General features: G+C 43.4%; 1 protein-coding gene across 3 annotated transcripts; it reads right to left on the reverse strand.

Annotated features, from left to right (window-relative positions):
* Positions 1–441: 441 nt before the first annotated feature.
* LOC120049179 (nucleobindin-2-like) lies at positions 442–13,995 on the reverse strand. Of its 3 annotated transcripts, none has more exons than XM_038995421.1 (14): positions 13,678–13,995; positions 11,078–11,158; positions 7,721–7,896; positions 7,347–7,454; positions 7,099–7,231; positions 6,628–6,731; positions 6,339–6,524; positions 5,223–5,313; positions 5,078–5,136; positions 4,895–4,987; positions 4,671–4,760; positions 2,731–2,901; positions 2,516–2,576; positions 442–2,319 (listed from the first exon to the last, which is right to left on the reverse strand). In XM_038995421.1, the coding sequence occupies exons 3-14, from the start codon at positions 7,859–7,861 to the stop codon at positions 2,132–2,134; spliced, it is 1,425 nt and encodes a 474-aa protein (XP_038851349.1). In that variant the 5' UTR covers positions 7,862–7,896; positions 11,078–11,158; positions 13,678–13,995; the 3' UTR covers positions 442–2,131. The 3 variants fall into 3 exon arrangements, with proteins under 3 accessions (XP_038851349.1, XP_038851338.1, XP_038851342.1); XM_038995410.1 differs by having other exon boundaries at positions 442–2,322; positions 13,678–13,994; XM_038995414.1 differs by lacking the exon at positions 11,078–11,158 and having other exon boundaries at positions 442–2,322; positions 13,678–13,994.
* Between the last annotated feature and the right edge of the window lie 9,781 nt (positions 13,996–23,776).

The raw sequence follows: 23,776 nt of genomic DNA on the forward strand, positions 1-23,776 counted from the left end.
GAGTTGATCTCTTCCTTGGTGGGTGCACACTAGCAATTTCTAGAATGTGGATGAGGGTTTTTGATTGTACTCCATGCTCAGACTTAACCCAGAATAAGGGTGACAGGCTGGCCTCCGCTGACTGTGATTATTATTTTCTGTCTGCTTGGCGGTTGCAGGCCGGGGGGGACTGTTCAAGCCCAGCCGAGGGATGGTGACCCAAATGGCTGGACATCAAGCCAATTAGTCTTGGATACCAACAACTCGTCTACCTTCCACATCACCTCTACACTCCTGGAACATCCTTCCCCTGATCTGACTGTTCCTCTCCATGTCAACCTCTAGGTTGGTTCGGTGAAGCCTGGATCTGAATCCATACATACCACCCTTAGCTGTCAGATCTTTAGCTTTCTCACAATCATGCTATTGCATAGCCTTAAACTGATCAAGCTGGAACATGTGTGCCTTTGCTGTTGGACTGTTTATTTGGGTCTATGCTTAATAGGCAATCATTTACAAAACTGGCTGGGGCTAGTGACAGGCTTTGGAAGCATGACACGAAAGACCAAACAATATATTGACTGCAGTCATACCATGCAAGGACATTTTGTCTCAATGTGAAGATTGTTTATACTGTACATTGTATTGCCAGGGCATGTTTGGGAGTAAAGTCAGTACAAATGGTGTGTAGTCTAAGCAGGTTGTAGGTCTGACTGATTTACCCAAAATGAAGATTTCCTGTGCGTTGATTTTGCTCTGGCCATATGGTAGCTGTTAGAGTTATGTTCTGTAAATTTGCATTCGTCACTTCATATCTGCTCTGTCCAAAAACATCATACCTTGGAACTGATGTCAACTGTAGGTCTGTAGAATGTAAGAATTCTGTCAACTTTACGTTTAAGAGTTTCACTCTGACTCTTGAACGCTAGCTATAAAGAAAATCACTTTATATCGTCTTCAACTGAACAAAAGTCTACAACAATAGATGTTTTCCTGTGCAATTGGTCATCTGAAAATTAAACAAATCTTTTATACCAAGAAAAATTAGGCACACCTCTGTATGGTGCAAGATAAAAGAGCATTTGCCCTAGCCAGCAGAATTTAGTAAAAGTAAAACAAAAAGCACATCACCCCCAGAGTCTGCCTGAGTACAAAAGGTAGACTTCATTGCCTGGTAACGGGCCTGTTCAGTATCAATACGTACTGGCCTTGGCCAAGACACATGCAGGTCATTAGGAACAGTAGCCTCATTCAAGCACAAACTTGAAAAAACAAGACGTGGTTACCTATAATCTCTACAGAAATAACTAGATCATCAACTGACTCTTGCATTTGCACATCAATTAAGATAATCCAAAAGAGCTGGCTATAGTATAAGTACCACAAAATAAGACTGCAATCCACTCAGGTTTCCCATGACTAGTGCCAACATTAGCATACATTGCTGTTATCAGACTTGAGGATATGAAATAAAAAGTGGTGGCCAAGCTAATGCCATGTAATACACAGGAATGAACCCATACAAAAAATAAAGTATATTTATATTCTATTATGTTGCATGAGACAGTTGTCTTTACTGTTCATAATGCTCCCAATGCCATTTTCAGTGCCTTTTGAAATGGAGCCTTTTCAGGAATCCATACATTTCACAACATCATTATTCAGCTGGAGTGACCTGACAATTATTAGGCCTAATTGTCATGACATCACACAGCACTAATTAAAAATGTTCCAAAATACATTGACACTACCAAAACCATTCCACCAAAGCTCTGCATTTTAAGTAATGATCAATTATGACCAATCCATACATCACATACCATATATGCACTCTATAACACAAATTCCCTGACTGCAAACATACAAAACATTTCTAGGCCTTGGAAGCTAGATTGATATCCACAAGTGGGCAGAGATACTGTAAACGCCTCCTGTGTTCTCCAGCTGGTTTTCAGTTAACTCTTTCAGGATAACGGGCCACACATGCCCATATGGAGGGACCTCCACAGTACTTATATACCTCCAGTCCAGTGTGCAAAGGTCTGTGGGTGGGGGGCCATGGAGCCAGAGGTGTTGTCTATAGAGTTTCATCTGGCAACTGGGGTTGAGTGGGCTGGTTCTGATGGGGGCCTTATGGTAAGTCATGTTGACCCTATGGCACTGCCTGATGGCCTGGGGGCAGATCTTGGAGTCGTGGTTGGGACAAATCCTGGGTGTTGTGAGGTATTTGGTTCTGGAGGTGGTTGTCTTGCTTCATACCCGGGTGGTTTTGGGACATATCTTGATGGCCCGGGGGCAAAGGATGGTACTCTCCTCGTGGCTCTGGGATAGCATTCCCTTCTACTGAAAAAGAGAGTAGTTTTGAATACAGTTAATTTTTTACATCTTTTTTCAATTTGGTTTATTTTAACCACTTTTTCTCCCCAATAGAATTTTTCTCATCTTGAGATCCATTTTCCATAGTCACCTCTACATTCTGAAAAATACACAACACACCAGTAAAGAGAAAATGGAATTGGGGTAAACTATCACTCACCATGAACCTCTGGAGGGGGCTCAACTTTCTGGGTTTTCAACCGTTCCATGTGTTCTACTGCCTGAAACACCACAGACAAACAGAGATAAGCAGATGAATGGTTGTAGGTAAGTATGTCAGCTCATGTCAAAAATCACAATACCACACAAAAGAAGTGCGTTACAGTAATAGAGAACCTATTGGTTGTGTCTGTTCTACCACTGCCCACTCTGTACCTGCTGAAGCTCTACTTTCTGTGAGTTGAGCTGTTCCTGTTGCCTCTCCAACTCATCCCTCTGTTTCTGGAGGTCTGATGCTTTCTGGTTGAGGTCCTCTTCCTGCTGGGTCAGGTGCTCCTCAAACTCCCTCATCTCCTCGTCCGTGTAGGCCTGGTTCTGCTCTAAGGTCTAACAAAGGAGGACGTGTCAGGTCATACCCTTCTACCTCTCCTTATTGATATGAAAAGCAACATAATTACAGTGTGGTTGAATGTAGGAGTGTTTAGAGATATGGTATGGTTTTTGTTACTCTTGCCGTTTCATAATAATGAGTTATAATGTTGAAATATTAAAAGTAGGCCAGTATGAATGAGAGTTAAATACACTGCTCAAAAAAATAAAGGGAACACTTAAACAACACAATGTAACTCCAAGTCAATCACACTTCTGTGAAATCAAACTGTCCACTTAGGAAGCAACACTGATTGACAATGAATTTCACATGCTGTTGTGCAAATGGAATAGACAAAAGGTGGAAATTATAGGCAATTAGTAAGACACCCCCAAAAAAGGAATGGTTCTGCAGGTGGTGACCACAGACCACTTCTCAGTTCCTATGCTTCCTGGCTGATGTTTTGGTCACTTTTGAATGCTGGCGGTGCTTTCACTAGTGGTAGCATGAGACGGAGTCTACAACCCACACAAGTGGCTCAGGTAGTGCAGTTCATCCAGGATGGCACATCAATGCGAGCTGTGGCAAAAAGGTTTGCTGTGTCTGTCAGCGTAGTGTCCAGAGCATGGAGGCGCTACCAGGAGACAGGCCAGTACATCAGGAGACGTGGAGGAGGCCGTAGGAGGGCAACAACCTAGCAGCAGGACCGCTACCTCCGCCTTTGTGCAAGGAGGTGCACTGCCAGAGCCCTGCAAAATGACCTCCAGCAGGCCACAAATGTGCATGTGTCAGCATATGGTCTCACAAGGGGTCTGAGGATCTCATCTCGGTACCTAATGGCAGTCAGGCTACCTCTGGCGAGCACATGGAGGGCTGTGCGGCCCCACAAAGAAATGCCACCCCACACCATGACTGACCCACCGCCAAACCGGTCATGCTGGAGGATGTTGCAGGCAGCAGAACGTTCTCCACGGCGTCTCCAGACTCTGTCACGTCTGTCACATGTGCTCATGTGCTCAGTGTGAACCTGCTTTCATCTGTGAAGAGCACAGGGCGCCAGTGGCGAATTTGCCAATCTTGGTGTTCTCTGGCAAATGCCAAACGTCCTGCACGGTGTTGGGCTGTAAGCACAACCCCCACCTGTGGACGTCGGGCCCTCATGGAGTCTGTTTCTGACCGTTTGAGCAGACACATGCACATTTGTGGCCTGCTGGAGGTCATTTTGCAGGGTTCTGGCAGTGCACCTCCTTGCACAAAGGCGGAGGTAGCGGTCCTGCTGCTGGGTTGTTGCCCTCCTACGGCCTCCTCCACGTCTCCTGATGTACTGGCCTGTCTCCTGGTAGCGCCTCCATGCTCTGGACACTACGCTGACAGACACAACAAACCTTTTTGCCACAGCTCGCATTGATGTGCCATCCTGGATGAACTGCACTACCTGAGCCACTTGTGTGGGTTGTAGACTCCGTCTCATGCTACCACTAGAGTGAAAGCACCGCCAGCATTCAAAAGTGACCAAAACATCAGCCAGGAAGCATAGGAACTGAGAAGTGGTGTGTGGTCACCACCTGCAGAACCATTCCTTTTTTGGGGGTGTCTTACTAATTGCCTATAATTTCCACCTTTTGTCTATTCCATTTGCACAACAGCATGTGAAATTTATTGTCAATCAGTGTTGCTTCCTAAGTGGACAGTTTGATTTCACAGAAGTGTGATTGACTTGGAGTTACATTGTGTTGTTTAAGTGTTCCCTTTATTTTTTTGAGCAGTGTATATATAGCTACCACACCTCCCAACTATCTGGTTCCAGGAATTCCTTTTTCTTTGTGGCAATCAGGAACTCTTCTAAGGAGACCAGTCTGTCTTTGTTGGTGTCCACCTGTGAACAGTGAGAGATCAGTCACCATGTGAACTATTTATTTCATTAAATCAACGAAACCAATCTCTAACTTTCAGTGCTAGCAATCCATGGGAATATAGTATGCAAGGTTCACGGCCGGGACAACAGTATACCTCGTTCATGACGTGCTCTCTCATACGCAGGCGCTCCTCCTCCATCTCCACCATATCGTCCTCTTCATTGGTAGGATCATAGATCTTCTCCAGCTGAGCCCACAGAATGAACCGTTATCTATACATGCACACGTTTCATTATCATTTCAGGTGAGACATTAAAAAAAGAGGACAAATCTTTACCTCCTTCGTAAACAATGCCTCCAATTCCTGCTCATCGAAGAAGCCATCTCCATTGGAATCTGAAAATTCAAAACGCAAGAATGTTGAGGAATTCTGAGATGGATGTCCCTGCCCCAGCCTGTGATGTCTATTGATGAAGACTTACCATGCAGCTTGAAAAAGGTCTTGGGGTCAAAATCTTCAGGGTCAAGACCATCTGCTTCCTCCCACACCTCTTTGAACTGATTCTGGCTGCCCTGCACAGCAAAAAACAACAAATGTTCATCCACTGTTAGATATAAATGGCTCACTTGAGCTAAATCATTAAGTATGGGGAAGGTCTAGAGCAGAAATAGGCAACTGGCATCCCCCTTTTGTAGGCTCGCAGATCAATTTCCATAAACAAACAAACAAACATATACAGCATATGCATACTGAGTGCACAAAACATTAGGAACACCTTCCTAATATGGAGTTCTACCCCCTTTTGCCCTTAGAACTGCCTCAATTTGTCGGGGCATGGACTACAAGGTGTCGAAAGCATTCCACAGAGATGCTGGCCCATGTTGACTCCAATGCTTCCCACGCTTGTGTCAAGTTGGCTGGATGTCCTTTGGGATGGTGGACCATTCATGATACACACAGGAAACTGTTGAGCGTGAAAAACCCAGCAGCGTTGCAGTTCTTGACACACTCAAACCGGTGCGCCATGTATCTACTACTATACCTCGTTCAAAAGGCACTTAAATATTTTGTCTTGCCCATTCACCTTCTGAATGGCACTCACACAATCCATGTATCAATTATCTCAAGACTTAAAAATCCTTCTTTCACCCGTCTCCTCTCCTTCATCTACACTGAAGTGGATTTAACAAGTGACATCAATAAGGGATCATAGACTGACCAGGTGAAAGCTATGTCATGGAAAGAGCAGGTGTCATTATTGTTTTCTACAGTCAGTGTATATTGTTTAGGAACTCATTTGGGGTCTCAACTTACTGCTGGGAGTTAGAATAGTAGAAAACACAAGATCCCATTTTGAAATGTGGTTGTGCATCAGCAGTTTCTCGTTATGTCAGTCACTCAATTAAACCATGTCAGCTAAACATTTTTAGATACAGACCCTCGAGCCACTCATGAGTTCAGATTTTTTGTGGCCCCCACCACCCCCATCAAACTTGCCCATCCATGGTCTAGAGACTGGCTAGACCATATGTGAGCACAAACAGATTGAGCTCTGAAACACACAGATAACATAGCATCCAAGTGCAGTTGGACTTACTGGATGGTTGACTTTGGGATGGTCTGCATGTTTCTTCTTCATCTCCTCGTAATGTTCTTCCTCCTTCTTCCTCCCTTCATCGTCTAGAGTCTTGAGGTGTTCCCTTCGCTCATGGTCTTTCGTCATCTCGTACTTCTTGAACTCCTCATGGCGCTCCTTGTCATAGTTCTCCAGATCGTTTGTGGCCTTGTGGTCAAATGACGGATGAGAGTTAAAATGTCTTGAAGGAGAAGAGGTCTACAGGTACTTTATTAAGCTACTGTATGTATGTACCATGCATTCTACTTACTGATTTGATGAGTCTGTCCAGATCCTCCACTTCAAAGGTGTGAGGATTCATGTGGTTCAGGTACTCAAACTGTTTCAGCAGAGCTTGGTGGTCTACTGCCATATCTGTGAGTGAGGTTTAACAGTCATAACACAATATGACATTTGATGACCTGACATTGGCACTGTAATAGTTATCCAGTGCCAAAGCTCACCCTGTGTGCATCTATATTAGCCTGTAATCCTTCCTATTAGTGGTTTAAGTGAGACGTTACTGTTGTCTGTAATAGTGTGCGGTTACTATTGTGATTCGAAGCAGAGATTTCACAAGTAAGTAGGTGACTCAACACTGACGCTACACTAACCACATCCTCCTGAGACCTTTTCCTTAAAAATGTACTTCTTGGTCACTTGCCCACACACCCTAGTGTTTCTAGATGTTAACAGTATAGCACTTAAGGCATATTAATGGTCTTTTCACTGGGCAGCATACCGTTCCCTCCTTCGATGTCTTGCTTGGCTTTGATCAGTGTCCGTAGCCGGCTAACCTCCTGCCTTTTTAGCTCGTCCAGTTGTGTCCTTACATGGTGGCTGACAAAGTCCAGCTCTTTGGCCAGCTTCCCCATCTGTAGGAAACGTGATGTAATGATTATCATACGGCTGCTGTTTTGCATTTTTCATGACTAATGACTCAAGGAGAGTAAGAACGACAAGAATGAGCAGGACACACTGTTAGAATACCTTGATATCCTCCATATCTGTGTTATGGAGCTTCTCTCTGAAATGCTGGTCTTTTTCCAGAAAATCAATGACTTCCCTGAGATAACGGTCATAGTGGAGTCCAGTGTCCTGTTACATTAAATAATGTAGTAAGTAGTAGTAGTATGCATAACATGCATACTAGCTCATGCATCATTCAATAGACCTTCAGTTCAGTCTGTATACTTTACAATTCAATAAATTATGTAAGAGAAAATCTTTTCTAGCTGGTATAACTGGTGCGAGCTCATAAAGGAAACACAAATGCCTGCTTTTTTCATGGCTGTTAGGGCTGCTCTGCCTGCCATGTTTCTCCATTGTGCTTGCTTGGTATGTGATCCTTCACCAACTCTTACCACACTTGGTGGTGGCTCTGAGGCTTTGTCCTCGGGCTGGTTCACCTTGGTCTTGTCCAGACTGATGGGCACTGCCTCCAGACAGAGCAGCTGTACCAGAAGCACAAGGCAGCTGGTGTGGAATATCTGGCTCCAAGACATCTGGCGACAAGACGCACCTTGACACAACCCTTCAACTAGAGATGATAGAAAACATCAGTGTCTGCCCCAAATAAAGTGGCTATGCCCCAACCATACAGAAAGACAGAGGCCTCTTCTTTGTATTGGTCCCTTTATTGCCTCTGAGAGCACTGGCTTGTCCATTTTGAAGCAATCAATTTTATTATTTTCTTCTACTACTACGAGTTGGTAAACAAACTGAAAGGGTGCATACTGCCACCTGTAGTATGTTCTTTGAACGGGTATGACACCAAGGCTAGCGATGTAATGCCACCTGCAGTTATGGAGTGTTTACACACAAGCATAATTAATTGGCTGATCCCTCCTGATGACCCAGATTGAATTATGTCATCCTTCCTTAACCCATAGGAAGTCCCACCCAGTTGACTACTTCAAAATGGTGTAGGCAAAGATGGTAGATGAATAAAGATGTCCCACTCAAGCGGTTTACCATTGGGGAAAAATGGCACAGTTCCAGTCTGCTTAGAGGGGTGGCTCTCCCATAAGCACCAATGCAATAGCAGCTGGGTCTGGTGTGCTTAATGAATTTACTGTATTAACAACCAGAAAATAATAGCGAGTGGGATGTCTCACTTCCTCTTCCATCTCTGGCGGAAGTCCTCAATGGCATAGACAAAATCAACATGCGCGTCATGGGTGTAGTCAGCATTATATTCCTCTAGCTCAGCATTTCTTAAAATATGGGTCGCGGACCTGTTAATGGTGGGTCGCGACGTAAATGTATAATTATTTCATAAATTACTGGAATTGATTTGGCCAAGTGCAACTGCGCTCCCTGTTTAGCGGCCTCTGCTCTAGTTTGGAAGCTGCGTGTGCGGGATATGCCCGTGTGCTTCGCGGTTTACCGGATCTTTTTTCTGAAGTTTCCTTGAAGATCACTCTGCGACCCACACGATGCAGCGCTGTCGTTCAAGCCACTGACTTGTTATTCCCACTCGCCATCACTAACCGCTGTCATGAAATGGAATCATGCTAGCCACAAGTTCTGACTGAGCTCAATCGTCATGAAAGGAAAATACAGTGATTGCTTTTTGTCTCTTTCATACAAACGTTGAGAAATTACGAACAAATTAATAAAAACGACACGTCCTGACCAAACATCCAGGCACTACATGACGGTAAACCCAGGGAGTTATTTAAGAACAGTGCAGAATGCTTCGGGAAACAGTGCTTCGGAAGTGAATAATTTAGTCAACTAACAAGGCATTGTCATTTTATAGCAAGTGGTGATAAGCAGAAATAAGGGAGTACTATCTCGCATAGTAGTAGATGTGAGTTTCTCTTTCAAACAATCCCCTGGGTTTGTAAAGTTACACAGCTAATAGCTAACGTTAGCCAAAGCAAGCTAACTAGCTACTGATAGTGCAACCCTAAGAAACGGTACAGATGAAGATGAAAAAGTCAAGCCTACTGTACATTTTACTGTAGAAATTATTGTTGAAAACAAGTCTAGGTCGGAACTGTTGCTATTACAAGTAATACTTGTTATTCTGATCTGGAATAAACTGATTGAAGCAAGATGCTTTTTGAGGCAAACACACACAGTTCTGGGTTGCTCATCTGCAGCAGGAAGCAGTCTCCTGCCTAACTGAGAAAGCAGTAGATATTCTGATCCAGCTTGGCACCACATACCTATGCAAGTCAGGGTTCTCAAGTACAGAAGCAGTGTCAATGCTGAGCATGACCTCAGTTTTGCACTGTCAAAAACGGATCCCAGAATAGACATGCTTGTTGAAAACTTCAACCAGCCACACACACCTCTCATTAGGACTGTGTGTATGTGTGTGTTTTCTGAGCTACATCTGTGTGATGTGATCAATCAGTTTATTCCAGTTCAGAATAAAACATGTATTTTAAACAGCAACAGTTCCAACCTAGACTTTTTATCAACAATTTATACAGTAGGATGTACAGTAGTTCTGAATTGTTTATCTGTAATGTTCCTTAGTGTTGCACGATCAAAAAGCCTGTGTTCTGTTATACATCTGTGTGATGTGATCAATCAGTTTATTCCAGTTCAGAATTAAATTATTTATTGTATTTTAACAGCAACAGTTCCAACCTAGACAGGTATGTTAGTGTTTTTAATTGAGAAAAATCAAATAAATGGTTTGTTATGTTGTTATTTATCATTGTTATTTGTTTATCTATATTGCATTTTCTTTTAGGCATAAGGGCAATGAAATGTACCGATAGTTGCATATTTTCCTAAGCTTGGGTCCCAGGAAAACACAGAATTTCTCATTTGGGTCCCAGGCTGAAAAATTTTAAGAACCCCTGCTCTAGCTATGTCCTCTTCTTCGGGATTGGGTTGGCAATTGCACCACCAACTAACCCTATACACCACTATTTCACAGCGGCGACCCATCATTCAGAACCCCACCTGTTTAGTTAATGTGTGTGTGTAATATATAACACACACACAAAAAAAATTGGACTGTTTTGCATGTTACTTTGGCATTAATAGCTTGTACATGGCTTGCAAACTATACTTCACAAAGACAAATCTTCCCGATTCCAGCCTTGCTGAAGCCCCCCCAGATCATCACAGATCCTCCACCAAATGTCACAGTGGGTACGAGACACTATGGCTTGTAGGCCTCTCCAGGTCTCGCACCCACTGACATATGGTGGAGGATCAGTGTAGGGGTGCTCATGTTGCTGGGGACCTATGAACACTAATAAGCCAACCTTACTGAATCATAACTCACTCCTTGTCCTTTGCCTCTGTGGCACAAATCTACCACTCACTGGGACCCTCTCAGGATTCCTTACCCATCCTGCACTACTCTGACTGGTCACTTCAACCTGCCTCTTTCGCACCGGACACTTCCGGTCCCCAGCAACATGAGCACCCCTACAGTTGACAACTTTATCCACCGAAACTACACAATCCTATGTCCCATGCCCTCCTGCACACTTCCCACATCTTGGAATCTCCCTCCTACACACTGCTGCAACATGACCATAAACGTTGCACCTAAAACAGTAATTACAAGATGATATCCATCTGTGATGGAGCCGGAGGGGAAGGCTGCCGTCTTATCGGTTCTTAACCAACCATGCTATTTTGTTTGTTCTTTTGCGTTGTTCATAACTTGTTTTGTACATAATGTTGCTGCTACCGTCTTTCATGACCGAAAAGAGCTTCTGGACATCAGAACTGCGATTGCTCACCTCAAACTGGACGAAGTGCTTCTTCAATGAGTCAGACGGGAGAGATATAATACAGACACCCGACCAGAGCCCCGTTATACACTGGAGAAAGAAACAGAGGTTTCGCAGAAAGAGATCAGGGTGCTTTGTAAGGATCAGGTGACGAGTGTCTAATCTGCCCTTGCCTTCGGTCCTGCTAGCTAACGTTCAATCACTGGAAAATAAATGGGATGAACTGAAAGCACATTTATCCTACAAACGGGACATTAAAAACTGTAATATCTTATGTTTCACCGAGTCGTGACTGAACGACGACATTAAGAACATACAGCTGACGGGTTATACACTATTGGCAAGACAGAACAGCAGCCTCTGGTAAGACACGGGGCGGGACCCTATGCATTTATGTAAACAACAGCTGGTGCACAATATCTAAGGAAGTCTCTAGGTTTTGCTAGAGCATTAAAGTCCTAGTGGCTGGGGACTTTATTGCAGGGAAACTTACATTTCTATTAGCATGTTAAATGTCCAACCAGAGGGGGAAAAAATTCTAGACCACCTTTAGTCCACACACAGACTCGTACAACACTCTCCCTCGCCCTCCATTTGCCTAATCTGACCATAATTATATCCTCCAGATTCCTGCTTACAAGCAAAACTTTAAGCAGGAAGCACCAGTGACTAGATCAATAAAAAAGTTGTCAGATGAAGCAGACGCTAAACTACAGGACTGTTTTGCTAGCACAGACTGGATTATGTTCCAGGATTCTTCCGATGGCATTGAGGAGTACACCACATCAGTCACTGGCTTTATCAATAAGTGCATCGAGGACGTCATCCCCACAGCGACTGTACCGTACATACCCCAACCAGAAGCCATGGATTACAGGCAACATTCGCACTGAGCTAAAGGATAGAGCTGCCGCTTTTAAAGGAGCGGGACTCTAACCCGGAAGCTTATAAGAAATCCCGCTATGCCCTCCGATGAACCATCAAACAGGCAAAGCATCAATACAGGACTAAGATCGAATCGTACTACACCGAAAATGAGAAGCCTATAGGGAGGTGGTCAGAGACCTGACCGTGTGGCGCAAGGACAACAACCTCTCCCTCAACGTGATCAAGACAAAGGAGATGATTGTGGACTACAGGAAAAGGAGGTCCCAGCACACCCCCATTCTCATCGACGGGGCTGTAGTGGAGCAGGTTGAGAGCTTCAAGTTCCTTGGCATCCACATCACCAACAAACTAACATGGTCCAAGCACACCAAGACAGTCGTTAAGAGGGCACGACAAAACCTATAACCCCTCAGGAGACTGAAAAGATTTGGCATGGGTCCTCAGATCCTCAAAAGGTTTTACAGCTGCACCATCGAGAGCATCTTGATGGGTTGCATCACTGCCTGGTATGGAAACTGCCTGGTATGGCAACTGCTCGGCCTCCGACCGCAAGGCACTACAAAGGATAGTGCGTACAGCCCAGTACATCACTGGGGCCAAGCTTCCTGCCATCCAGGACCTCTATACTATAAGGTGTCAGAGGAAGGCCCTAAAAATAGTCAAAGACTCCAGCCACCCTAGTCATAGACTGTTCACTGCTACCGCACGGCAAGCGGTACCGGTGCGCCAAGTCTAGGTCCAAGAGGCTTCTAAATAGCTTCTACCCCTAGCCATAAGACTCCTGAGCAGCTAATCAAATGGCTACCAAGACTATTTACACTACTGCCCCCCCCCCACCCCCGGAACGCTGCTGCTACTCTGTTATTATCTATCCATAGTCACTCTAATAACTCTACCTACATGTACATATTACCTCAATACCGGTGCCCCCGCACATTGACTCTGTACCCCCTGTATATAGCCCCACTATTGTTATTTACCGCTGCTCTTTAATCATTTGTTATTCTTCTCTCCATTTTTTTTTTGTTGGTATTTTCTTAAAACAGCATTGTTGGTTATTAAGGGCTTGTAAGTAAGCATTTCACTGTAAGGTCTACTACACCTGTTGTATTCGGTGCATGTGACAAATAAAATTTGATTTTCAGTGGATTCTGCACAGAAGTTGTAACAGGTTCATTGATATATCCTAACATGACTTTGTCTGGTAGAGACTCTGACAATGACTCCTGTTTCACCACCGGTCCCTCTAGCTATCTCCATGGCCCCAACCCCATATGTTTCCTGTCCATTGCCAACGTGTCTCTTTGCCATCGATGGCTAACTAGCTATCTGCTAACTAGCTAAGCTATTAAACACATGTTAGCTAGGAGGTGATACATTTCATCTAACTAACTAGCGTGCTACAATTTAAATCATCAGCAGTTCAATAGCTAATCGTCTAGCTAACGTTACACTTTACAGGCAAACTCACTGTGATCAATACAATAGCTTAGCAATTAGTTATGCTGATGCTGGCTGGCTAGCTAGCTGGTAGATGGCAAACTAATCTAATGACAGCTAGCTTGAAGCTGATGATGAGGTTTCCATTTCCAAGCTGCGGTGTCTAGTGTTGACCACAACGAGAAGTCGAGTTATCTGTCTTGTTGTCTGGTTACAGTACCTGTCTCATTCACAACATAACAATAGCTTCAAACCAATGTGCATGTCACGGCGGGACTTACTTTTTGATTGGAATCCCCGTCAAACGGTCGTTACTAGAGCCACAAAGTCATAAACACCACCTATTTCTACAATTTGGCTACTTAAAATTAGATGTTAAACCTAACCTTAACCACAGTGCTAACCTTATGCCTAACCTTACATTAACACCAATTATGTTTTCGATATTTTTTACGATATAGCCAATTTTGACTTTGTGGCTGTGCTAGCTAGTGGAAACCCCGTCAAGCTAATTTAGCTAGCTAACTAGTCTCCTCCCAAGCTGATAATTCGTCCTCTCTTTCCTTAATGCTAGCATTCGTTTGTTTACAGTGCCAGATAGCAAGTGAATGAATTCCTACATTGACAACATGGCATGCATGCTAAATTAGGTAGTTGTCATTGGATAAAATCTTCACTTCCTACTTTCTGAAGACGCGCATCGTTATTCAATTAGGCCGCGCACACTGTCAGTCAAATAGTTATGGAAATACAGTGCAATCATGTTAGGTTGCACTAAATCGTACGTGGCGTTTATAACTTGGAGTAGGTGGGTGTTCGCTGATCCAGGATCAGTGTAGCTTTCTTGCTATGATATCCAATACAGTACCATGTTTAGAAACTATGTGACACAGGAGGTTGGTGGCACCTTTATGGTAATGGCTGGAGCGGAATGAATGGAAAGGTATCAACAAAATCAAACACGTGGTTTCCATTTATTTGATACCATTCGCTCCATTCCAGCCATTATTATGAGACTTCCCCTCAGCAGTGGATATGGTATGTGAAGACATTTAGGCAGGGAGATCTGATCCAAGGTCATTTCAAAGCTTCATTTTTGACTTTGTCATTCTTACTTACCAAAATCATACATTACACTCAAATAGTTCTGTATTTGGGGTGAAGGATAAAGCAGACTTTATTGAGTTGGTTTAATGTGATTGCTTGGACTAATGAGAAAATTGATGAGCAGCTTCCTGCAGGGTTATTGTATGAGTGAACATTATTGAGCTACAAATATTAGCTATGCCGGCAAGACATGCATGTGTTTTTCTAAATATACTGAACAAAAATATAAACGCAACAACACATTTTCCACCTAAGGAGCCTGGAAAGATTTGGCATGGGTCCCCATATCCTCAAAAAGTTCTACAGCTACACCATCGAGAGCATTCTGACCGGTTGCATCATCGCCTGGTATGGCAACTTCTCAGCATCTGACTGTAAGGGGGTAGTGCTTACAGCCCAGTACATCACTGGGGCCAAGCTTCCTGACATCCAGGACCTATTGACTAGGCGGTGCAGCCAAGTCATAGACTGTTCTCTCTGCTACCATCCCGAAGCGCCTTCTAGGGAGTTTTTCCTAGCCACCGTGCTTCTACACCTGCATTGCTTGCTGTTTGGGGTTTTAGGCTGGGTTTCTGTACAGCACTTCGAGATATTATCTGATGTACGAAGGGCTATATAAAATAAACTTGATTGATTGATAGTCTAGGACCAAAAGACTCCTTAACAGCTTCTACCCCCAAGCCATAAGACTGCTGAACATCTAATCAAATGGCCACCCGGACTATTTACATTGAACCCCCCTTTGTTTTGACACTGCTGCTACTCGCTGTTTATTATATTTGCATAGTCACTTTACAAATTACCTCGACTAACCTGTACCCCCGCACATTGACTCAGTACCGGCACCACCTGTATATAGCCTCGTTATTGTTATGTACATTTCTTGTGTTACTTTTTGATTGATTTGATTTTTTAAAACTTTAGTTCAGCGTTTCTTAAAGTATGGGTTGCGGACCTGTTAATGGTGGGTCGCGACGTAAATGTTTAATTATTTAAAGTGCAACTGCGCTCTCGGTTCAGTGCGCTCCCTGTTTAGCGGCCTCTGCTCTAGTTTGGAAGCTGCGTGTGTGGGAGAGGTAGCGGGATATGCCCGTGTGCTTTGCGGTTTACCGGATCTTTTTTCTGAAGTTTCCTTGAAGATCACTCTGCGACCCACACGATGCAGCGCTGTCGTTCAAGCCACTGACTTGTTATTCCCACTCGCCATCACTAACCGCTGTCATGAAATGGAATCATGCTAGCCACAAGTTCTGACTGAGCTCAATCGTCATGAAACGAAAATACAGTGATTGCTTTTTGTCTCTTTCATACAGAGAAATTACGAGCGCCGACAATGTGTTTTGTGTGGAGAAGTGCTTATTAATGAGTTTCTCAAAACGAACAAATTAATAAAACGACACGTTGTTATGCACGCCTCTGAGAAGAGGGAACGCAACACCCTGCTACAACTCAACTCCCCGTGAAGCGAAAGAGGTATGGACTGTAGGTGCGAGTAAGGATGACAAAGGCAGAATTTACCGTTTACTAGGATTTATTTCCTACACGGTAATATGGGGAAAAGGGTCTGGACGGAACCAAAGGAAAGAAAGTAAATATCAAAGCTCCCCCTCTCCTATCTAACCTGCCTACCCACTTAACTTACCTAACTTAGCACCACCTGGTGCCCTAACCAAAATACAGGGGGTGGTCCGCCCAGGTCTTACCTAGTGTGCCTAGACATTGAATATACTATGGGTATATGTATGCCCTCGGGCCTCTTGCCTAAGCACTCCCTAAGTGCCTTCCCCTTCCCCCCTGGGAACAAATGAAACAGAATAATTATTAACAATTTCACAAACACCTTACAACAAAACTGAGTAAACTAACTCAGGCCACTAAAGAAGCTTTGACAAAGCAACAAACACAGAACATATCAAAGCTGCTACCAACAACAAACACATTACATACCACACTTTCTGTTAAACAACCAACACTATATCACAATCTAATTCTAGAGCAAAAAAAATCTCTCTCTCTAATCTTTCTCATGATCTTCCTTCTTCTGAACAGAACACTGGCTTTTATATCTTCTGGTGGCAATGGTGATTAGAGTCAGCTGCTTCTTGACGAGGGGGCGGGGTCAGCTCCAATCATCAATTAGCCTGGGGTCGACCAATCAGCTGCTTGGGGAGTTACAGGAATTTCTCCTGAAACACACACACTCAAATACAAACCAGAACACAGAAACTGGGGAACGTAACACACGTCCTGACCAAACATCCAGGCACTACATGACGGTAAACCCAGGGAGTTATTTAAGAACAGTGAAGAATGCGTCGGGAAACAGTGCTTCGAAAGTGAAAAATGTAGTCAACTAACAAGGCATTGTCATTTTATAACAAGTGGTGATAAGCAGAAATAAGGGAGTACTATCTCGCATAGTTTGTAGATGTGAGTGTCTCTTTCAAACAATCCCCTGGGTTTGTAACGTTGCACAGCTAATAGCTAACGTTAGCCAAAGCAAGCTAACTAGCTACTGATAGTGCAACCCTAAGAAACAGTACAGATGAAGATGAAAAAGTCAAGCCTACTGTACATTTTACTGTAGAAATTATTGTTGAAAACAAGTCTAGGTCGGAACTGTTGCTACTACAAGTAATACTTGTTATTCTGATCTGGAATAAACTGATTGAAACAAGATGCTTTTTGAGGCAAACAGTCACACAGTTCTGGTTTGTTCATCTGCAGTAAGAAGCCATCTCCTGCCTAACTGAGAAAGCAGTAGATATTCTGATCCAGCTTGGCACCACATACCTATGCAATTCATGGTTCTCAAGTACAGAAGCAGTGTCAATGCTGAGCATGACCTCAGTTTTGCACTGTCAAAAACGGATCCCAGAATAGACATGCTTGTTGAAAACTTCAACCAGCCACACACCTCTCATTAGGACTGTGTGTATGTGTGTGTTTTCTGAGCTACTTCTGTGTGATGTGATCAATCAGCTTATTCCAGTTCAGAATAAAACATGTATTTTAACAGCAACAGTTCCAACCTAGACTTTCTATCAACAATAATGTATACCTTAAGATGTACAGTAGGCCTGAATTTTTTAAATTATTATTATACCTTTATTTCAACAAGGAACACAGACTGAGACCAAGGTCTCTTTTATAGCTGGGCCCTGCGTATACATGTTAACACATACAGTTTAGGTACAATGATTAAGAAACTAAACAAGACAAACAAAACAATCACAGATAACACAAAAAAATACAGCAGCAGATTACATTTACACATAGGGGAATAACCTAACAGCACAAGAACTTGCATTACTGAAACAGTTACAAGCAATACAAAAATCCTCCAATAAATATTTAAAATGGGCAAGGGGGACAAGAGTCTCAAGTTTAAGTTTAGTCTGCAGGCTATTCCATAGGCAAGGAGCGTAACAGGAAAAGGTAGCCATACCCAACTCTGTACTGTTATTTAGGGTTGCACAATCAAAAAGCCTGTGTGTGTTCTGTTATACATCTGTGTGATGTGATCAATCTGTTTATTCCAGTTCAGAATGAAATTATTTATTGTATTTTAACTGCAACAGTTCCAACCTAGACAGATATGTAAGAGTGTTTTTAATAGAGAAAAATAAACAAAAGATATTTATGGGTATTTCATTGTTATTTGTTTTTATCTATATTGCTTTTTTTAGGCATAAGGGCAATGAAATGTACCGATATTTACATATAGTGGCATATTTTCCTAAGCTTGGGTCCCAGGAAAACACAGAATTTCTCATTTGGGTCCCAGGCTGAAGAAGTTTAAGAACCCCTGCTTTAGTTTATTAAGTAAATATTTTATTAACTCTATTTTTTTAACTGCATTGTTGGTTAAGGGCTTGTAAGTAAGAATTTCACAGTAAGGTCTACTACACCTGTTGTATCCGGCGCATGTGATAAATACAATTTGATTTGACTTCAACGATTTTACTGAGTTGCAGTTCATATAAGGAAATGAGTCAATTGAAATAAATAAATTTGGCCCTAATCTATGGATTTCACATGACTGGGCAGGGGCACAGCCATGGGTGGGCCTGGGAGGGCATAGGCCCAGCCACTTGGGAGCCAGGCCCAGACAATCAGAATGACTTTTTCCACACAAAAGGGATTTTTTACAGACAGAAATACTCCTCAGTTTCATCAGCTGTCCGGTTGGCTGGTCTCAGACGATCCCGCAGGTGAAGAAGCCAGATGTGGAGGTCCTGGGCTGGCGTGGTTACAGGTGGTCTGCGGTTGTGAGGCCGGTTGGACGTACTGTCAAATTCTCCCAAACGACATTGGAGGCGGCTTATGGTAAAGAAATTAACATTCAATTCACTTGCAACAGCTCTGGTGGATATTCCTGCAGTCAGCATGCCAATTGCACACTCCCTCAAAACTTGCGACATGTGGCATTGTGTTGTGTGACAAAACTGCACATTTTAGAGTGGCCTTTTATTGTCCCAAGTACAAGGTGCACCTGTGTAATGATAATACTGTTTCATCAGCTTCTTGATATGGCACACCTGTCAGGTGGATGGATTATCTTGTCAAAGGTGAAATGCTCACTAAAAAGGAAGTAAAAACAAATGTGGACAACATTTTAGAGAAATAATTTTTTTGTGCATTTGGAAAATGTCTGGGATCTTTTGTTTCAGCTAATGAAACATGGGACCAACACTCTACATGTTGTTTTTATATATTTTTTCATTGTACATGGCTCTGAGCTATTTTATCCATAAACTATCATCATTATGACCATAGAATGAGTCATTATAATTGGAATCATTATATTTCTATGATTATTACATCATAATCATTATGAGGGCAGATGTTGTTACATGATGAATGACGACATGTGCATTCTATTTGTCAAGTGGATCAAGATTAGCCATCAGTCAACTTCAAATTCAAATATAGCTGCAAGCCTCTGAGGTTCAAGCTTTGGCCACATAGTGCCACCATCAGGACAAATTGGAAACATTGCCAAATTCAATGATTACCAGCGTTGTATTATAATGTAATTTTGATTTGTGCAATTATTTTCAGAGCAAGAGCAATAATAACTTTTTTTGCTTGAGTGATCAATGGATTGATCTATCTAGAAACTGTCATGGATCAAAGTCCATCTCGTTCATCAATGGCCCCTTCTATAGAGGAGCTCACTGAAGAAATGTCTCGAGTGGTTCAGGTCAGCGAACTCACTGGGATCTCCATAAGCCCGATCATGGCATCCAGAACGTCCTTGGGAACGCCAGTGCCTTCTGTTTCCCAACTCCTTGCATCCGTGACATCCTTGCATTCACCAATGCCACCTCTTCCTAAAGCCGCTTGGGGCTCCAAGGAACATGACTCTAATGAGAGAAGCATTATTAGCCATTTGTCCTCACATTGTGTGGATAAGTCATGGCCTTTTGCAATCTACCCACGCTGTGAGGAACTGATCCAACAAGAAAGAATGCCTCCGCTGGAGAAGTATCCCTCTCCCACCGTGCCAAGGAAGAGATCGAAGAGCCGGGCAATGTCTTCCCTGTCGCTGAGGTCAGGGTGCTCTGAACAGACCCTGACCAGTATCCATGAGGAAGATGAGACTAAGGTGGTCCACCTGATCAGCCAGGCCGTGCCTGAGGAGACCCCAATGGAAATAATGGCTGTGGAAAAAGTGGCAAGTAAAGACTCCTCCAATAAGAAGGCCTCCTTCTGGAGGAGACTGAGATGTCTCTGTTGCCTGGGAAAGAAGGAGGCTGCTACTACAAAGAAGACTAAGGTGGAGGAGCACGAGCAGGTAAAACAGTCACTGCATAATCAAAGTAACAAATGTTAAAATTTCTCTTAATTCTCTCTACTAATTTTTTTTCTTCTTCTGTTCCCTTTACAGGAGGATGCTGTGGTGACCCGGTATGCCGTTTTCCCTACTGAGATGTCCTTAAAATGCTCAGGAAATGATTGATGTCCTAAATCTGAATATTTTAATAAAATCTGAATATTTTAGATGTCAGCCTCTGTGTGACACCTGCTCCCGCTCTCCCTCTCTGGCGCCAGGCTGCTCTTCATTACACACACCTGTCACCATCATGTCGCGCAGCCGTGCAATATTGGACTCACCTGGACTCCATTACTCTGTAGATGGCCCTATCTATGTCTGTTCCTCAGTTGGTTCCCTGTGTCAGCATTATTGTTGTTATGTTCCCCTGTCCAGAAGCTGTTTTTGTTTTAATGTCCGTTTTCCAGTAAGTTCACTCTCTGTACTTGCTTCTCGTTTCCAGCGTCGATCCTTACAGAATGCTGACACCACTAAAGGAAGCATCAGGGAGTTTTTGTGATAGTTGGTGACGTCGGGTCTGGGTGCCGTCGCCGATTGTACTAGGGGTGCCTCAGGTAGCTTATCGGGCTTCCATGCCTTAGCTGGCTTGAGTGGTCTTCTTGCCTTGGTTGGCTCGGCCGGTGCCCACTCCACGTCATGCTTCAGCCGGCTCGCCAGGCTCCCACACCTCAGCCGGCTCGCCAGGCTCCCACGCCTCAGCCGGCTCACAAGGTGCCCACGCCCTGTCCAACACCCGTGCCTCGCCCGGCCCGTCAGGCTCGCCCAGGTGGGACGCCTAGAGGGGGGGTTACTGTCACTCGAGGGCGCCAGGCTGTCCTTCATTACGCACACCTGTCACCATCATTACTCGCAGCTGCGCAATATTGGACTCACCTGGACTCCATGACTTTGTTGATTGCCCTTCTATATCTGTCTGTTCCTCAGTTTGTTCCCCGTGTCAGCATTATTGTTGTTATGTCGTTTTGTTCCCCCTGTCCAGACACTGTTCTTGTTTTGGTTTGATATCCGTTTTCCAGTAAATGTTCACTCCCTGTACTTGCTTCTCGTCTCCAGCATCAATCATTATACTCTGTCTCTTTCACATGTATGATACGTTTAGGGGGATACCTAGTCAGTTGTACAGCTGAATGAATTTAACCTAACCACACAATCAGAGGTGCAGGGGGCTGCCTTAATCTGGACCCTTACAAATCAGCTGGGCTAGACAACCTGGACCCTCTCTTTCTAAAAGTATCTGCCGTAATTGTTGCAACCCTCTTTCGTATCGTCTGAAATCCCCATAAATTGGAAAGCTGCCGCGGTCATCCCCCTCTTCAAAGGGGGAGACACTCTAGACCCAAACTGTTACAGACCTATATCTATTCTACCCTGCCTTTCTAAGGTCTTTGAAAGCCAATTTAACAAACAGATCACCAACCATTTTGAATCCCACGTACCTTCTCCACTATGCAATCTGGTTTCCGAGCTGGTCATGGGTGCACCTCAGCCATGCTCATGGTCCTAAACAATATCATTTGTTTGTGTCGCACTGCTTTGCTTTATCTTGGCCAGGTCGCAGTTGTAAATGAGAGCTTGTTCTCAACTGGCCTACCTGGTTAAATAAAGGCGAATTTTTAAAAAGAAAAAATGTTTTTTTTAAATCGACATCCAAATCGTCGGTGCCCAGGACACATTGGGTTAACTGCCTTGCTCATAGGCAGAATGACAGAGTTTAACCTTGTCAGCTCGGGGATTCGACCCAGCAACATTTCGGTTACTGGCACAACCACTAGGGTTTTCTGTACATTATGCTCCAAATTAGTCAGGAGATTAGGTCAGATACTCAGTCCATGGTCAAGTGTCAGACTAAGACTGGGTCAGTGATACAGAAAGTAGCAAAGAACATATTTTACTAACGATTACAATGGTCTTCATTTTATAGGGACTACCGCTGGTGTAGTTTACAGTGGATTGCAAAATTATTCACCCCCCTTGGCATTTTTCCTATTTTGTTGCCTTACAACCTGGAATAAAAAATAAAAAAATTGGGCGCAAATTTTTTCCCCAATATTTTTTATTGTGAAACAAATAAGAAATTAGACAAATAAACTTAAAACTTGAGCGTGCATAACTATTCACCCCCCCCAAAGCCAATACTTTGTAGAGCCACCTTTTGCAGCAATTACAGTTGCAAGTCTCATGGGGTATGTCTCTATAAGCTTGGCACATCTAGCCACTGGGATTTTTGCCCATTCTTCAATGCAAAACTGCTCCAGCTCCTTCAAATTGGATGGGTTCTGCTGGTGTACAGCAATCTTTAAGTCATACCACAGATTCTCAATTGGATTGAGGTCTGGGCTTTGACTAGGCCATTCCAAGACATTTAAATGTTTCCCCTTAAACCACTCGAGTGTTGCTTTAGCAGTATGCTAAGAGTCTCAAATCTCTGGAAGAATGAAACAGGTTTCCCTCAAGAATATCCCTGTATTTAGCACCATCCATAATTCCTTCAATTCTGACCAGTTTCCCAGTTCCTGCCGATGAAAAACTTCTCCACAGCATGATGCCGCCACCACGCTTCACTGTGGGGATGGTATTCTCGGGGTGATGAGAGGTGTTGGGTTTGTGCTAGACATAGCATTTTCCTTGATGGCCAAAAAGCTCAATTTTAGTCTCATCTGACCAGAGTACCTTCTTCAAAATGTTTTAGGACTCTCCCACATGCCTTTTGGCGAACACCAAACGTGTTTGCTTATTTTTTTCTGACCACTCTTCCGTAAAGCCCAGCTCTGTGGAGTGTACGACTTAAAATGGTCCTATGGACAGATACTCCAATCTCCTCTGTGGAGGCTTATCTTTTATCTTCAGGCTTATCTTTGGTCTCTTTGTTGCCTCTCTGATTAATGTCCTCCTTGCCTGGTCCGTAAGTTTTGGTGGGCGGCCCTCTCTTGGCAGGTTTGTTGTGGTGCCATATTATTTCCATTTTTTAAATAATGGATTTAAATGGTGCTCCGTGGGATGTTCAAAGTTTTGGATATTTTTTTATAACTCAACCCTGATCTGTACTTCTCCACAACTTTGTCCCTTACCTGTTTGGAGAGCTCCTTGGTCTTCATGGTGCGCTTGCTCAGTGGTGTTGCAGACTCAGGGACGTTTCAGAACAGGTGTATATATACTGAGATCATGTGACACTTAGATTGCACACAGGTGGACTTTATTTAACTAATTATGTGACTTCTGAAGGTAATTGGTTTCACCAGATCTTATTTGGGGGCTTCATAGCAAAGGGGGTGAATACATCTGCACGCACCACTTTTCATTATTATTATTATTTTTTCACTTCACCAATTTGGAATATTTTGTGTATGTCCATTACATTCAATCCACATAAATATCAATTTAAATTACAGGTTGTAATGCAACAAAATAGAAAAAACACCAAGGGCAATGAATAA

Source organism: Salvelinus namaycush, chromosome 1, assembly GCF_016432855.1.
Source record: "Salvelinus namaycush isolate Seneca chromosome 1, SaNama_1.0, whole genome shotgun sequence".
Taxonomy (NCBI): Eukaryota; Metazoa; Chordata; class Actinopteri; order Salmoniformes; family Salmonidae; genus Salvelinus; species Salvelinus namaycush.

What these genes read in the sequence shown, in the direction of transcription:
- LOC120049179 (XM_038995414.1), bottom strand. Translation starts at nt 7,861, where the DNA reads ATGTCTTGGAGCCAGATATTCCACACCAGCTGCCTTGTGCTTCTGGTA. An exon ending in CAGAGCCACCACCAAGTGTG is followed by an intron (nt 7,455 to 7,720) that starts GTAAGAGTTGGT and finishes TTAATGTAACAG; the next exon opens with GACACTGGACTCCACTATGA. An exon ending in TGGACAGACTCATCAAATCA is followed by an intron (nt 6,525 to 6,627) that starts GTAAGTAGAATG and finishes TTTGACCACAAG; the next exon opens with GCCACAAACGATCTGGAGAA.